At 38.1% G+C, this 18,171-nt stretch overlaps 1 protein-coding gene across 1 annotated transcript in view; it reads right to left on the minus strand.

Annotated features, from left to right (window-relative positions):
• LOC117943019 (metabotropic glutamate receptor 4-like) overlaps window positions 1-18,171 on the minus strand; it is a 144,285-nt gene that overhangs the window by 38,310 nt on the left and 87,804 nt on the right. The window contains exons 3-5 of the mRNA XM_034868884.1: window positions 4,426-4,561; window positions 4,066-4,220; window positions 3,593-3,733 (exon numbers count right to left, since the gene is read on the minus strand). Coding sequence (XP_034724775.1) covers window positions 3,593-3,733; window positions 4,066-4,220; window positions 4,426-4,561 — 432 coding nt within the window. The remainder of the gene's footprint in view (window positions 1-3,592; window positions 3,734-4,065; window positions 4,221-4,425; window positions 4,562-18,171) is intronic.

Raw genomic sequence — 18,171 nt, forward strand, 5'->3', positions numbered from 1 at the left:
CTCATCTGTGTTCTTGCCAGCACTCCCGCTGGCAGGTAACCAGAGGTCACTCCTTCCAATCTCCAGACTAACTCATCTATGAGTATTATCTGATCCACAGGAGCGCTTCCCTACTTAAAACTCTCTGTTGTTACCCCTATGCTCAGTGTTGGGACTGTGAAGGTGATGCCAGCTATTGGGTGTGCAGCCCACCCCTTGAGTAAAAGTTTTAGTTTCTCTCTAGTGCATTTAGTGAGTCTGTACTGTTTCTGCAGAACTGTTTTATTTGTTTACAGTTTTGCCAAAACCGTCCTTTTTAAATCCTGAGTCTATAAATAAATAAGCATCAACAATCTCTTGAGTTTTTAATGTCTACAATGGAGTCCTTCTCTCTTATTGTTGGATGTCATTACAGACATCATGACAGCAAACATTTGAGCATCATGAGCACTACAATTACACATAAAGTGATGTCAACATACCCATTTAGAACTGGACAAACATTACAATCACTGTGTTTATCCAGCAGTATTGTTCAAGCCTTGAGTTGTTATGTGCACACTAGAGCTTGGCAATAGTTCTTCTTCTTGGTCTGTTCAGTTTTATTATATATAGTGACGTAAATACATGGTAATATACTACATTTTCATGAAGCTTGATTGAGATAGAATAATCAGATGGGATGGAAATTCAGTGAATTAATTACATAACAAATCATGGATCAAACTACAGTGTAACCAAAAAGCAGTCTCGCTCACTGATTGGTCTATTACAATCAGATACATAGAATACAGTAGAAAGCTACCCGTGGTAATAATGGTACGGCAAAATCTCTCTGAGAGTTACTTGTCATATCTACAGCTTATAACCCAATCATAATAACAGACATTACATTGGTGCATGCAGCACTGTGAGAGAGTGTACACTCAGCTGCTGGTTTAGGTGCACCTAAAACCACCAGAGTGTAACACATTATAAAAGCCTTGCCGTGCAATAAATCCTGATGCAATGTTCGTCTTTAGTTGAATCTGTTTTGAGAGGTGTTGATTCAGCTTTATTGTCATTTTGGAAGCTGTAGAATGTAGTACTGTTGTACTGTATTGCGTGAGTTTCTTTTTGAGCATGTTATGCCTTTATTTGATAGAAGAGCTAAGGTATGAAAGGGGAGAAAGAAGGTGAATGACAGGTCGGATTTGAATCTGCAGCTGTTGTGGTAAGGACTGAGTCTCTGTACATGGGGACGCATGCTCTGCAAGTGAACTACCCAGCCTCCCCACACAGAGATGTTTTATTATTTCATAAACCCCATTTCCAGTAATGCTATAAATAGTAATTGCTATCTAAGACCTGATAATTTAAATGTAAACACTTGCATTACTGTATGCTTTGTCGATGTACTTGTTGAAGGAAAAATGTTACTGCACATGTTCATAAATGCTGCTCTGAAATCTGCTAGAACATTTTAAAAAGGAAAAAAATACTGTATGTTGTCCAGATTCCCTCTTTGATGTTTTCTTTTTCAAGTCTGTAAAAAAAAGAATTATAAACCTTGTGTGGACGTACTGTTCCAATACTGTCACGACATGTTTAAAAATACCAGTATGTTTGTGGAAAGCAGCGTATGCAGATTGTGCATACACATATCCAGGGCAGTGCAGTGTCTCAGTTGTTAGCACTGTCACCTCACAGAAAGAAGGTCTTTGCTTTGATTCCCTGGAGTGTGTGTGGTTTCCGCCTAAAGACGCATCATTCAGCCAGACAAAGGACTGAAAATTGCCCTTAAGTACGAATGTGAGTGGGTGATTTTCCGACTTTGTGTCCTGTAATGATGTGCTGATGTATGTGGGGTGTCGCCCTCCTGTGTATTCCTCTCAGGCCATATTTACTGTATGTTACTGTTTATCATTATCTTTACTCGTTGCACATTATTCTGTCCTTGCTGTGAAGGAAACCATCTTTAAATTTCAACTAGAATTAGCTTTCATTTTAAGTATGCATGCTTAATGTAGGGCTCAATGACATAGCTTCCCAAGGCTGAATAAATTATATCTGAAATTTAATTTCTGTTTGTTTGTAAATATAACTCAAACTTGATAATGCAAATGTGTGTATTATGATTACTGGATAACTGGGTTACACATGTTGTAACATAGTGTGTGTTTTGAAAGACATTGTTTAGGATCTCGTTAATAGCCTACATAAGTAACTTTTCTGTATTTTTGCATCAGTTTCTTATTGCGAGCTAGTTTTACAAATGCAAAACGGGAAATCTGTGAAGTACAACATGTACTGTTTAAAGTTGCAGTCTGTGAAGCTACTATAATGTGCTGTCAAGACAGTGAATGCTAACCTAAACTGATCCCAACATTAGCTGGCCTGCTAGCTCTAAGGTGATCATCTATATAATATACAGTATACTACCTGTCAAAAGTTTGGGATCACTTACAAATTTCCATACCACTCCATTATAGACAGAATACCAACTGATGTGAGTGGGTGGACGATCTTTAAAGCTATCTACATTAACCCATTATCAGCAACCATTCATCCAATGTTCCAAAGGCACATTCTGTTTACTAATCTTCTAGTTTAGTTTAATTTTTTTAAACTAACTAGAAAACATTTGAGAACCCTTTTGCAATTATGTAAGCATATCATGTAATCTGAAAACTGCTGCCCTGGTTAAAATACATGGCAACTGATCTCAGCTGGTATTCTGTCTACAATTGAGTGCAATGGAAATTTTAATGTCAACCCAAACTTTTGATCGGAAGTGTATACTGTATACTGTAGTTACATTTCTTTGTGTGGGCCGATGGATGAGATCGACTGGTTGTTTTAACCGGTTCTATATGTTCTATAAGTATAAATGTGCACGTTGCCAGGCACAAATGCCAGCAACAAAAAAGGATTGCTGGCCCTGCTAAATAATATTGCCTGGAATATCTTGAACGCCCCTCCGATAACCTGTGAAAAACAATTAACATTGCACTGTAGATAATTATGCCACTCATAATAAGCATGTGCCTCACATCATGACTCCCAAAAGATTGACATTGTGATGTCCATCCCTTTGGTTGTCATTAGGATGAATCATCTTATATATTAACCACTATTAGTGCAGCAAAATGGTTAAGCAATTAAACAGAAATAATATGAGGTCATAAGGGAGATTAGTGGAAGGAAACCCCAAGGTAACACTATTATATCCCTCGTCCCCTAAATACATGTTGGATGACTTAATTGGTGTTTAAATCTTTATAAAATGTGCAGTGTTTTTCCAAGCTAAGACAAATTGTGCTCTCCACAGCGGTATAACACATATGGCACTGACTGAGCCTGAAGCTTGAACCATGCAGCCCAGCTGAGCCATCCACTTGTTATGTGGGTACACACATTGGACTGAGCAGAAATACTGAAATGAGCTGTGAGATAGGTATAGTTTTGACTATTTAGTGTATAGGTGCTCCACTTTTTATAATGCTGTCAGAACACACCGTGGGCCAAATGTGTCACCTCCCTCAAGACATAAGAGGAATGTTTCTTACACTGGTTCAAAGTTTGAACAAAAAGAACGTTAAATAGCTTTTTTGACAACAGGAGAGTATCTTACTTGTGCACTTTTTCAGCCCGGACCCTTTCTTCACGGCGTGACGGCTGAGTTTGCAGCTGAAGTTGTTCTCCCAGAACTCAGCAAACCAAATATTCCTTCTGTTGTTTTCCAGAGTTCGGCTGATGAAGTAACGATCAAACCCTAGACAGATCAATGGGTTTATTGTCGTCGACACAGTGAGTGGCAGTGTAAACAACAGTGTTGGTTCAGTCTGTGAGCCAGGGCTCTGATGTGTTCTACAGTAAAATTGATTAAATATATCACATGTTCAATTTACATTGTTGCTTTGTTTGACAGAAGTTTGTGTTTTAGACCTTTGATGATTAAATGATTAATGGTTAAGCGTGACAAAGTCACTTTCATCCTCCTGCAAACACACACAGCTGTGCATCACATTAAAAATTTCACTGACATATGCACATTGTTTTATGATAAAGGGAGATCTAACATATGCACAGTGGTCTTCTCTGTACCTTTGATGGACTGCCGCTTGGGCAGGATGGTGACTGCTCCCTCTGCCATCTCCTCCTGGTGCACAACCGGAGAGATCTTTGAGCCCCAGCTGTCCGAACCCACCCAGATAAAATGACCCGTCTGGTTGGCCTTTTTGGCTGCATGGAGTAGCCGCCTGCAAAGGTGAGGAAACAGATGTTGCCATGGATAAGGTCAGCATCCCGACAGGCTCCACTTTGATTTTGTTTTGCAATTCATTACACAGTGGTCTGGCAGAGCTGGGCTGAAACGGCTGTGTCCCACATGTTTGTGCCCCGTCTACTGCAGTTGTGTTTATCAAATCTTCAAAGGAGCGTTATGTAGCTATTACCACGCCGTACCTGATATCGTCTTCGCTGGCAAAAAGTATGACAACTCTTGCATTTGGGTTCTCTCTGAGTCGTCGGATGACCTTGTCAAACTCTCCCTGCTTGGGCTCCCGGGGAATCTTGACAGACTGGGAGATACAAACACCCCCTAAACACACAGAAGGTTCTACATGTCAAAGTGATCATTAATAGAAACTGTAAAACAATACCTTCACAGTATTAAATACATCAAAGGAAGGAAACATACAATGGATTAAATGTCAATTTACAGATTTGTTGTGGGAACTGAATTTAATGTGATTTGCAAACAAACGGGAGGTAATGAAATCAAGGGTATTGTGTTGTCAGTTTATCAAGGAATGGTTAGAAAACGTAAACCGAGATGGGAAAATGCTGCACTAACCGGCAGGATAATTGGCTTCTTTAAGAAAGAAACAGCCTGGCTGTGACAGTTTCAGGATGTAAGCCCTTTTTTATCTACAGAATGCCGTTGAGCAGTTTTGAGTAAATGATGTGAAAATGGGTTGTAGTGTTTATGTTGTTGCTCTATTATTATGAACAGGGAACACATTTTAGCAGAGACTTCATATTGAAAGGTTCTCAATAACATCTTTGGTGTAACATTTCTTACTTCTCCCATGGTTCCATAAGGGATCTTATTGTATTTTGATGTTCAACATGTTTTAATGTAAAGTTTGGGCACTTTCCCGTAAAAGGTCAATGTGTGTTATTGAGTGTGCGATATGTTCTATGTTTAAAACTAACTGCTAGGTTTACTTCCTCTTTTTTGTTCTTGGGAGGTACGCATTTTGTTACCGTGACTTACTTTTGGTGGTTTGGTTAAATATGTGACACGAAGTTACTTAAAAAAAAAAATTGGGTAAAAATTTCAAAGTACTTTTTGAGCTAAAGCTGCATTTAATGTCATAATTGAACCTGTTGAACCTGGCAGATGTTTGTAGAGACATGTGTGTGTAGCTTGTGATGCTAGAGCGTACCGTTATGAGGATGTCTGCTAGCATGGAGCATTTAATGACCATTTACGGTACACATTATGCAAGAGAGACTCTGTGAAGGCTTTTGGTCTGAATCCCTGCTTAGACCCACTCTGCACTCACAATATGACCAAGTCTTTGAGTCCTTGCAAAAGCAGATTAAAAAATAAAAACCATCAACCCAAAAGGATGTTGTGATGTGTTTTTGTGCAGTCGAAGCAATGTTTCCAGTGCTTCTCCAACAGGATTTCTATGGGGAGATTCAGAGTGCCTCAGTGTGGCATGTTTGTCTGAAGGATTGTTTCCTAGCATCCTGCAGCTCTCAGGACAGTGGGGACATTTCCAAGACATATCTTTATACACTAGATTCTATATGGAAACATACTGTACCCATCACTTTTATGGATGGAGACCAGAGTCAGGGAAGTTAAACTTTAAAAATAACTCTCTGCCGAAGTGAGTCTGTGTTTATTTACAGTGTCAAACAAAAGATGAACTCCATGGCTTGACAAGTTGTTCTCCAAAAAGCAATCAAAGGAAACAACCAACGAAATGATTAAACAACCAACTGCAAATTAATTAAAGTTACACCTCCCTCTCTATCAGTCATGTTAACAACCTAATGCATGAAGCTCACACAGATAACAACTACAAAAGCGAAAATGCTATTACCATTGTTATTTTAATAATTGAAAATTATTGTCCTGCGTGTGTGTGTGTGTGTGTGTGTGTGTGTGTGTGTGTGTGTGTGGGTGTGGCAAAAGTGTGGCCTAGAATCCTATCATTCGGCAGACTTCCACCTAGAAGCCCAGCTCAATGAGAGAGCAGCAAAATCCCAATTTAGATGTCTAAAAAGGTTTTGAGGACTGAGACAGAGACGAGACAGTAAACTGTCTTGCACAGCTGTCACCAGTCTTGTTACTGTATGCTTGAGAAGGTCAGAAAGAATTTCTGACCCAGTCCTCACACAAAATTCTGTCAGCCACACAAAATCAGAAAGAATCCTGCAAAGAGCTCTAATAAGGGTTTGTGACAAAATAAATCAACGCATGGTTGCTGTGTCATTTTTTCCAAATTTATAATCTGGCCCAGTAGTTTATATATATATTTACTTATACATATAAATATGTATTTCCTTCAGCATAGATACAGTAAGTAAGTACACATGCAACATAATTGCTTCAAAAAGAGAAGACACTAGATCAAAAAGCCCTCCACTGTAGTTTTGAACTCACTGCTTGCCACAAAATAAAGATTTTTTAACTACACCACAGCCTGAATATGAAACTACAAATTTGCAAACCTATTGAATTAGCACTAGCCTCACACTACAGTAAAAGTATAACATTGCAGCGCTGCATTTAATACCCTATGAGGGAAATGCCAAAAACTTACCGTTTTAAGATTTATAGACTGTTTATTAAACAGATTAAAGGTGCCATTTTGTTTTGGTTAACTCATCCAGCCTCATATGTTCATTTTATTTTATTTTCAGCCAATTTGTGTTAGAAAGGAGGGTTATTTCAACCCGACGCGCCAGATGACCTGACGCACCATCATAGGAAACTGTTTAGGAAAGGGCAGGCACTGGGCAATTAAAAGAAATACCTGGCAGATGATTGGATGAACCATTTGTCTGTCACACCTGCCATTGTTGTTTTGAATGAAGAGTCACGGCTGTCAAACACACCTAACCCACATCCGCAGCTCCTCACCCAGACGCTGATTGGTTCTGTCCGCTGCTGTTAGCACACAAACACATTTCATTGAAGCTTGACAAGATGGATTTTTGGGTGACAGGTTTTCCCCCGATTCTCACAAGATCTTGTGATATCTTAAGAATCCAGTTGCCATGCAAGGTAAGGGTTATTTTGCTTTGCACGCCAGGTAATATTCAGCAGAAACAAAAGCTCTGGTAGTGATTGCTAAGAGCAGTAACTGTTTTCACAACGACCAAAGAAATCTGCTAAATCAAGAGTTTTTATATATGTATCCAACCTGCAAAGCTCTGATTGGTCAGTTGTTCTTCTAACCGGTGGAAAAACCCACACTGTAACCAATTTAATGTAAAGTTTACAGTAACTTACTGGCAACAATTGGCCAGCAAGTTACTGTGAATTCTTCTTACTATAAAGGTACCGTACTTCCATTTACAGTATTTCATGTGTTCACTGTAAAATACAAAATAACTAAACACAACATAAGATAAAATAGTAAAAATACAGTATTTTACTTATAGTAACAGTAATATGGTGGCTATATTGGGATTTGTTTTTACAGTAATGCTTTGACTACTTTGATTTGCAACTGTAATACTTAGACTACTTTGATTTTGTAATGTTTACAAGGTTGTAATGTAAATGTTACAGCATTTTACTGTAAAAATCATATGAATTAATGTTACTGTGAAATCTAAAGTAAACAACTGTAGATTTCACAGCCCTTATTTACAGTGCATCAATAAGAGCAACAAGATTTGGTTAGATGATTTAGAGGTGAAACTGGGTTAAATGATTGGTAGATTGCTTATTAATAAACAAAAAAGACTAGGTTATGGATAAATGGTTTCCATTACAGCACTATCAAGTCCCATGTTCTGACAAAGCTGTTAGGAGGCATTTGAGGCTGTTTCAGGTATTTTCTTAAAGGTTTCTATAATGCCTGTATTTCTTCTTGGACATGTAATACAGATTTTGACAGGACGTGCATTATGTGTTTGATCCTAGAAGTGATGTTTGGTATCCCTAAAAATCACACTTTTACTGTCTGGATGCTTTTCATCATCTTTGAGTTTATGGGAGACTGCTTCAGGGAGTGCGTGCCTTGATGGCAGTCATGACAGTGTTTCATCACTTCAGCCCTTTGTGTGTGTTGATGACCTACTTGTCCACTTGACTCAAACAGGCTCTATTATCGGTCATTTTGGGTTGTTTACTTAAATTGATGGCGTTAGATAAGTGAGAAGCGTGCAAACCGCGTCGTCACTTTGCAGTTTTTCCACATGTCACAGCAGAGGACTATCCTGGGGTTATCTTGACAATGTGTTCACTAAAGTTAATGGAAACTAATAGCGACAAATAGCTGCTGCAGTGTCAGAACAGCCACAGTCGTGTAATCTGTCTTTGCCACGACGGCTAAGCGGCTTCCTTTTTCTGCTTTTCGTTTATATTTATATGCCTTCTAGATAACAACAGACATACTGTGTGTGAGGTCAAAACAAGACATCAACAAATAATGCCTTCCTTTTGTATTTGAATTTCACAAATTTAACAAAAGAGAAAAATAACTTGGGTGAAAAATATATGATGGGTTCTTCCGTGGCCCATGCCACATCCTACCAGCAAGTTTCATGAAAATTGGGTAAGTAGTTTTTTCCATAATACTGCTGACAGGCAAACAAACCAAATTATTAGGGTTCCTATGTAAGAAAGTAGTTCCTATGTTATTAATGTAAAGGAAAACACACAATTCAGATGACAATTCAAAAGATCTAATGGAACATAATGCAGTAAGGCTCTCAGGGATTCTGTATTGTTTTTAAATATGTATTCCCCCATACATCAACTTTTCTCCTTTAATGTTATTGTTGCTGAGCCAACACACATACAGTCTGACTCAACGGCTGTACATATCCAGGATGGAGCCTGACATCCAGCATAAGAGTTCCTCCCCTCTCTCTACCTCCAAGGATGGGACTTGGCACCTACCAGGACTGTTGTGATTGATATTAAAGAAATAAAACAAGCCAGAGTGTTTCCCCCCCATCTCAGAATAGATAGGTGGTGTAGCCAGACCATACTCTAGTGCTGACAGAGGACTGTGGAGAGGAACAAGCAATGTTAGACGCATGAAGGCATGAATAGCTTTTCTGTATTCTTTTGTGTCTATTGTTTGGGGAAGTAACCTCTTCAAATGGGAATGTGGCACCTGTTCACATCAATGATGCATCAGTTTTTTTTATTAAATGTGTAAAACCCTGTACTTTAACAGCTTTCTATTTAAACTGTGGTGTCACTTCCTTCATTCTGCCTGTAACAGCCCATTTCCAATTTCATGGCTTTTATGTAATAATTCAAAGTAAAATTATAATTTCCTGCATAAGTCAGGACTTGTAAAAACAGCAGTGAGCTTGCTAACCTTGCAGCAGTCCTTCTAAAAAAAAAACGACAGCTTTTTAATTCCACTGAATACAATGCTTTTTCATCTTTGCTCTAATTTGAATGCATTATGTAAAGACTTCTTTGCCAGGGAGTAAAGTTATTCAGTGAAAAAAAAACAAGAAGACACAGATGTCTTCATGCTGAATACAAATAGCACTAAATCACCAATAATGATAAGTTATTGCTGGATTAATGAGGTAGTCTGTCAGCATGCAGTTGGATCATGTATATTCTATATGATCTGAGATAACATGACATTCAAAATGACATGTGTGAACTATTTATTATTATAATATTCTCAACAGCTGTGCTATTACAAATGGAATGTGAACTGCAGAAAAGTCAGAAAGGTTCACGGAGGAGTTTAAGTACCTAACTGACAACATATCCAAAGATACTGAGAAACTAAGAGTAACTTTGTCTGTGATGTTTTTACCTTCCTGCTACATATACAATACAAAGAGGAATCTTCCAGTTTTGCTACTTGTTTTGCATCATGAGGTTATTTTATATGAATATGTGAGGAGATTCAAAATGATCTCTTCCTATGAATTATTCCCTTTTCGTGCCAAGTGTATACTGTGTAACTTGCCTTTGCGTGTCTAAGATGCCAGAAAATAATTTCCCATCCAATGATGCCATATGTTTCAAAATACATTTGCAACATTTTCCACTGCAAGTCCTATCAGCATGGCTGGTTGTAGACTTTAATCTGTTATGTCCATGCTCAGTTCATGTTCAATTAAACCACAGAAATACAATAGTATTAAGTCTGAAAACACAATTTGTTGTGTCTCTGCTCCACTGACTTTCCTAATTGTACATCTTTCCCCTGCTATTTGTTCACCACACGTCTTTTTGTGTGTTTAGTCAGCGGAGCCACTCAAGTAAATAATTAACCAGTTGGAACGCACCATCTTGACTTCCTCAAAGCTCTAGATGCTTCTGACTTTACAGGATTGTTTTATTTTTGTGCTTTTGCAGCGTGCAAAAGTTGGTAGATCTCAGACTTCAGCTTGAAATATTGTGTTAAATCAAGTGAGAGCACATACACTGTCCAATGCCAGTCATGCACAAATTGAAATAGCAGTCGTATGATCCGTGATGTGTTGCATGTACTGTAAAGTGATATTTGGAAAAGAACAATTTAGAATGTACAGCACACAAGACACAAGATGAATAAATCTAATGGTAGTTGTTTTTCCAAAATAGGAATGTTAACAGTGTGCTACAAAATGTCTACTTGTATGTAATCTGTATGATCTCTCTTCATTTGGCTGTACCACAGATATTTGCATGATATGGTTTGTGTCAGAGCGCAACAACTACTTTAAAAAACACTGCCAAGGCAAAATAACTGAAAACATAAAAAATAGATTGAATTCTGCCTCTGCCAGGGAGTTTGTGTTTTTAGCCTTGTTTGTTGCTTTGTTTGCTGGCAGGCTATCTCCAAAACTTAATTACAGATTTAAATGGAACTTGGTGGAGACTTTAGCTAGTGGCCAAGGGATAAGTCTTATTTTGTTGGTGAAAATCTGGATCCAGGCACAGAACCAGGTATGTTTCTAAGGGATAATTTCACATTGCTGAATGTGCTTTTTTTTTATTATCCAATTTTCCTACCATACAGAAACTATAAATATAAAAATGTAATAATCTATTTTTCATATTTATAATGGTTTAAAAACACTGTGGAATGTGAAAGAAGTTGCTTATAGTTTTTGCAGTCCCCCCCCCCCCCCAACTCAACGAAGTGTTTTGGGGTCTTTCAGCTCATTGTTTTGGTTTTACAACCTACAAATGTTTTGTTCACATATTCTTCTCATCCTTGTTTTTTTATCTGCAATTTGCAGTCTCCAGTATACACAGCTCAGAAGAATGATTGCACGCTACTTGTCCAACACCAAATGACAGACAAAGTTAGCAGCTAGCTAGAAATCATAATGAAAGCTAATGTTTCTACCTATTCGTTGCATGCATAAATATAGTTTCCCAACAATTTTTCCACTTTTAAAAATGATTTAAATGCTGTGTTTACAGCCTGTTCCACTGCCCCCAAATGGCCAAAATAAATCAATTAATGCTGCTTAATTAAAGTTACGGGCCAGACTCCCTCACACTCACAATGATCATAACATTACATTACATTACATTTAGCTGATATTTTTTTCCAAAGCAAAGGTACAAACTCCAGTCAGCAAGAAGTAAGTGCAAGCACATTAGCTCTAAATAACCCAAACTAAAAAGAACCATTTGAAAGTGCATCTGTAATCATTATTTTTTTTTTGTCATCCAAGATGCAGTCAGAAGAGATGTGTTTTTAACCTGCGGCGGAAGATGTGTAGGCTGTTGGCCGTCCTGATGTCAATAGGGAGATCATTCCACCATATAGGAGCTAGGACAGCATTATCATTGATTATATCTTAAAAATAAGCTTTACAGAATACATTTTAAAATCCGTCACTGATGGAGGCCCTAAGAGAACAGTGAACACTTCCTTGATGTCATTATTTCCCCCCCATTGTCCCTCAGCAGTGGTAGTAGGCTAATCCCTTTAGCATACCAGATGCTAAATGCCGAGCATTGCAGCCCTACCCATAATGGATCTGTGATGTTGGAGGAGAGTAGCCACAAAACATTAAAGTAACAGAGACCTATGTTTGAAAGCCCAAAACACCTTTCTACATCTTTACCTAGCATCGTCTCAGTAGGTCAAAGTATGAATAAACATGTAGTGTACTCTATTTAGTCTTCATTTGGCTTGCTTTTGTCTCTCCACAGCTCCACACTGGACACCAGGGGCACTTAGGACAACAGTGTGTACCACCTCATGTGCAGGCTAGCGTGGTAATGTTGTGTGTGATGAGGTTTATATCGTGAGCTGTTGATGTAGAGGACTGAAGAACATGGATGCCTTACAAAAATGAATTTCAACACAGCAACCCTAACCCTATTCTATTACTATTTATTGTGTATTTCTTTTTTAGCTGCTGTAACAAGGGGATTTCCCCAGTCAATAGGTCTATTTTGTCCAATCTGTTTAGACATGCCTTGGCAACTCACTTTCATACTAACTGTACATGCAGACTTCAACACCGTTCTTATTTTATCTCATTCCTCACTCTTCTTTCTTTACTGAATCACTGAATCTCACTGACACTTTACAGTAGACGTTGGCTATATTCTGAATGATCATGTTATGATCTGTTTCTGAATGATTATGTTATGACCTATTACTTATTCTGTTGTAATTATAGGCTCTGTGTGTTTTGTTTGTGTGGTATATTGTCCAGGACCCCCTCGAAAACGAGATGGTACATCTCAAGGGGTTAACCTAATCAAACAATTTCAGAATTACGTCAAGGCCACATTTTATACCTCAAAATCGTACTTTGGAGTTGAATGGACATGTTTCTGTCTCAACAGAAGGTAGCATTGTGGGTAAACTATTTTAGATTGTACAGGCGAATTTTTATTCTCTGAAATCAAAAACATTGATGTTTTTAAATAAACTGTCTGCTTTTAAATATTGCACAAGTTTCCTTTTTACAAGCCAATGTCAGATTTCTTTATTTTGGTTAATTGCAGCTGTGGTGATACTTCATAATAAGATACAAAAATATTTTTTTCCTAGAATAGTTAATTAGCTGAAGCCCGAAGTAAAGAGGACAACTGGCTTCCGGGCTTCTGACACGTCAGTGTCTCCCATTAAAAGGCTTGTTGTCATTATGCTTTTAACAAAAATAAACACGCATAGACACACACACAGAGATTCGGAAATGAAGTTGAGTCTGTGCGAGCACACTTATAGTTTATGCTCAGAGTTATGTACTAACTCTCCTCTCGCTTTGACAAAAATCTAGCATACAGTTGCAGCTTCAGATGGAACCCTAAAACGAATAACAATCCAACATATGCAAAAGGGTGAACAGGGAACATCTAGTGTTGGTTTTTCTAAATGTTTTGATAGATATTTTCTCACTAATCATCCCATGCTGTCCTAGCATTCACACTTAAAAATGTATCGTACCCTCTGCGGGTTTTGTGAATTTAGATTTAAAGTAAAATGGAACTTCTATTCCCTAATACATGATAACATAGTGCACGTTCATTTAGTACTCCTGTCAACAACAACAAAAATCTATTCAAAGTTAAAAGTGCCATACTGCCATTAGTCTGTTAAAATGTTGGGCTTCACGCAGTTTTTAGACTGTTCTCTTCAGGTTTGCGCTCCAGGTTGGAATGTCAAACAACAACAAAAATGGTTTAATCACTTCTTTTGTGTGTCTCTTTCAGCTTGATGGTACTTTGGTACCTGGAACAATACAATGGAGCACTGCTTCCATCCATGGTGTTGAATGAATTCATGGCTGAATAGAACATTTTGACGAATATGACCAGATGCAGCCCTGAGGGATCAAACTCCTTCCTGTCGGCTATTATTTTCAAACATCAAAAAGAAAAATATTTTGGAAATGAGATTTCTAATATGTCTGTAGGCTGTATTATCAGACAAAATAAGCGATCATTTCATCAAGATTTTTTTTTTTTTTAAGGTAACAGTAACTTGGCTTTTAAATGTTGTTGTGAACGAAAATTACCTCATTTGGATCAGGCCATGGTGGAGGAGTCAAAACCTGTCATCATGTAAAAGTTGACCTTTAAATGGTATCACCTCCATAAAGCTAATCACGGTAATGTTTTTAAACATCAGAACACAATGCCAGAATGAATCATCCCTCAACATGTCTGCCATTTCACATTTAAACCTCCTGTTTTCCTCTGGGGAAATTTGACCCATTTTCAAAGTTTCTATATTTGAATTTGAAATTTGTGATTCTTTCAACTAAACTGTCAAAACAAGTAATGTGGATGAGTCCACCAATGCTCTTTCCAAGTAAAATAAATGATTAGTTCCCTATTTTAAGTAAATGTGTGTGTTTTATTCCATTGTTTAGCATTTGAAATTAAAATTGGTAAATGACAAAAAAAAGCTTCAAAAATGTCAGGGGGGAAAAATGTCAATAATTGCAAAAAAAAGAGTGGCAGAAGAAAGAGCAAGTGTTGGAAAAAAGACAATGCCAAGGGTTGTCATGTTGTCTTTGGGTCAAATTTGACCCATTTTTAGTTTCATCATAAAAAAAATTGGCCTTTGAAAAAAAAGCTTAAAATGTCAACATTAGAAATATCAAACAACTTTAGAAAAAACATCAATAAAAGCAACCACAACATTGAAAAAGTGACAAAAATGTCAGAAAAAGCGATAACATTTTTCCACGGTTGACAGGAAGGCAACACAAGGGTTAAGTGAAGAAAATGTGACTTCAATTACAGAGCCCCTCCAGTCTGCTCTTCAAAGAGATCACCACAGATACCCCCATTAACAGATGTGCGTCACCACAATGCCTCTTCAAAGTGCAAGACACAAAGAAAACGACATGGCTGTATAATGTTCTATTTTATTTTTCACCTCTCCTCTAAAGCAAGGGCAGCAGTTTCAATCAAGCCAATTGACTTCAGCCTGACCTCTTTCATGTGACTACAGCACAGAAATGCCTTGGGCAGAGCTGAGTCTGCACGCTAAGTCCAAAGAATAGGAGTGCTTTAGACTGTAGCCTACCTAATTGACCTCGTAATAGTGTCATAGTTCATTGCCACCAAATTGACTGAGTTTTCAAGCAAGCTTTGGCAACACTGATCCCCTTAAAAATGACAAAGAGGCCTCCTAGTGCAACTCAAAGTTTATGCAACAACGAGCAACAAAACAGGGGCAATTTAGCATTCAATATCCCCCTCTGCATTTAGAATGAATCGCTCAAAGCCAATTACACCAACATGTCACTAGATTTAAAACACACCTATCCATCACAACATAATTAAGAGCGGTACTTGTAACTATTTTTATGTGAACAATAAATCAAATACATATGTAAAAGGGTTGCTGTTAGCATCTTTCAGCTCGTTGTTTTGGGTTAAAGGATCGCAGCTTTATGGTTTTGGTTCAGTCTCAACGCTTGCATCAGCGTCATATTCAGTCATGGCAACCAACTAGATTAACACCGACAGTACAATACTTGCCCAGCACCTAACAGGCAACGTTAGCAAATAGATGGTGAAGATGTAGTGAAGCATTCAGCAGCTATACCAGTCAGATATTCCCTCATGGGTTGGTGGAGAGCAAAATGGAGCTGAGCAATAGTGAATAAATGCTGATGTTGCTTTGTATCTGCTAGATGGGTCTAAATAAGCAACTGCATGATAAGAAGTTAGCCATTTCAGCATTGTAAGGCCATACACTAATCCAGTATGTCAAATGTATGTGAAGTTAAGTTTGTTGTGGAGATCTATCCCTAAGTGAAAAATATGTTAATGTGAAAAATAAGAAAAATCAAAATAATAATACAAATAATAAAGTTGTGGTAATCAACATGTTGGTAGTACTCCTTATGTTTAAGTAGGACCTTTTTTTCCTCAAACTGAGAGCTTGAGAAACTTCTTGTTAATTCTCTGTTCTCTGGGTTTTCCGTACCTCTGACCTCTCCTGTGTAAACAGCCCGCTGCTTATATTTAAACGGTGTTAATTAAAAAGAAGAAAAAATGTAGGCGCCATACAGGGGCTACCTACTATTTTCACTTTGCTGCTCTTTCTTTTGTGTTTCTGTGGAAACGAGGTCAGTTTGGCAAGCTGCAAAGCTGCTCTTCTGGATCACTCACAGGTCTACCTTCGTCTTCTTGTCAAATTGTGAAATTAAATGTCTCTTCACTGAAGAGAAAAACCATGTGTTGTTTTTCTGCCTAAGAAGTTCCTGTAGAGTGAACTCGGAGAAATGATTAGCTGGTGTGTATTTTATGCTTAATATTTTATTGGTGCTATTATGAGAGATCCTGTGAGTGGGAGGAGGGGACCTGCAGTAGCACAGAAAACCTCTTATGAGAGAAATGCTAAGCCTCAGGAAAGTATACACAGCTGCTCGGGAGTATTTCTGTACCATAATTGACGTGCCACAAGCAAAATCTCCCATCATTAGAAGGACCTGTTGCCTGGGAGCATAGGAGCTTCCAAGGAGGAAAACCCAAGCCCTTAAGCTGCCCTGCCTGAGCGATAACAGAGCTGCGGAATCCCAACTGCAGAGATATGGGCAAAATATGCGGACAACAAACAAGCCCATTTTGCCCATTTATTATGCCGGGTTGTAGAAAACATGTTGAGTGTTCTGTTATACATAATGAATGCAAACCTAGTGGTACATTTTCATAAAAAACTCTGCAAAGAACTGCAAAATAAGTGCAACCTCAAGACTGATTTGTGAAGTAAAGTGTATTTTAAAACGACTGAATAAGTCTCTTAAATCCCTAACTGTCTTTCCATCCCTACCCTTGAGACCAAGCCTGCGATGGTGCCCGTCCAGGAGAAAACCTTGACTACAGGAGACGAAGGGCCGCTGTCCATTTGTCATCATCACCTCCTCACCAATGAAACGCTGACAAAACAGTGCAGAGGAAGCAGCTGCTTTCATCTTCTAATTGACCGATTGATTCGCCTGCTTTCCTATCACCCTATAAGATGTTTTCATGATGCAACATCAACAGTGTTTCATTTGATTTATGGAAAGCAGCCTTTAGTGGGCGAACTAATGTGGGAAGGTGATACAAACACCATTTGTGAACTCATATGGTATAAATAAAAAAAAACTGGCTACCAAGGAAGGCAAAAAATAAAATAAATTAAAAACAATATGTCAAGTGTTTTGTTTTTGCTAATGTGTTGATGTTCACAAGTCCCGGTAGAATAGATGCACAGAAATAATAATTTAAAAAAAACACAGAGTACATTTTCAATACGTTTATAAATATTCTAAATCTGAGACGAACATGTGTGTGAGTTGTTTGGAAGATTTTGTTATCATTGCCGTTGTCTGGTTCATGAATTGAGGGATGTGTCCAGCCCAAAGGATGAGCTATTGTTTAGGTATTTTCCATTCACATGGGATCTGTATTCACCCCACTCTTCAGGACAATGTTGGTATTCAGGAAATAGATTTTGCTAAGACTCTAATATATATTGGCAAAAATCTGTTATTAAACAAAAAAAACACCCAGACATTGACAAAATAACAGGAACAGCTCAGAAAACAATACAATCTAACACCACATCTTGAAATGGATCATGAGTTTGTGAAGTTACAGTTCTTATGGAGAGCGTCAGAAAAGGTTGATTCACTTTGAAAATGTAGTCCGTGGTGTTTATTCACCACATGCTCTAAATAGTCTAAGCCTTGTTTACACTACTCAGAGTCACTCCATTTAAAGACTTCCTCTAATTAACTTATTTAGATGCTGAACAGAAGTTGCTGTGACAATTTGACCCACCTTTCACTTGTCACTCTGAACAGCATGTTTGGATTTCACAATGCATGAATTCTTGGAAAAGCTGTTAAATGCGCCAGCAGGTAAACCAGCAGGACAGACGCTAGTCACCCAATTCAGCAGAGAATACCCACAAACCATTTTGGCAGCTCCCTTACTCCAGCACAAACAGAGCTTAGAGTAATCATTGTAAAAACAGACAGGGACCTGATGTCTACAGTGAGTTCAATGTTATC

Source organism: Etheostoma cragini, chromosome 4 (assembly GCF_013103735.1).
Source record: "Etheostoma cragini isolate CJK2018 chromosome 4, CSU_Ecrag_1.0, whole genome shotgun sequence".
In the NCBI taxonomy this organism is placed as follows: domain Eukaryota; kingdom Metazoa; phylum Chordata; class Actinopteri; order Perciformes; family Percidae; genus Etheostoma; species Etheostoma cragini.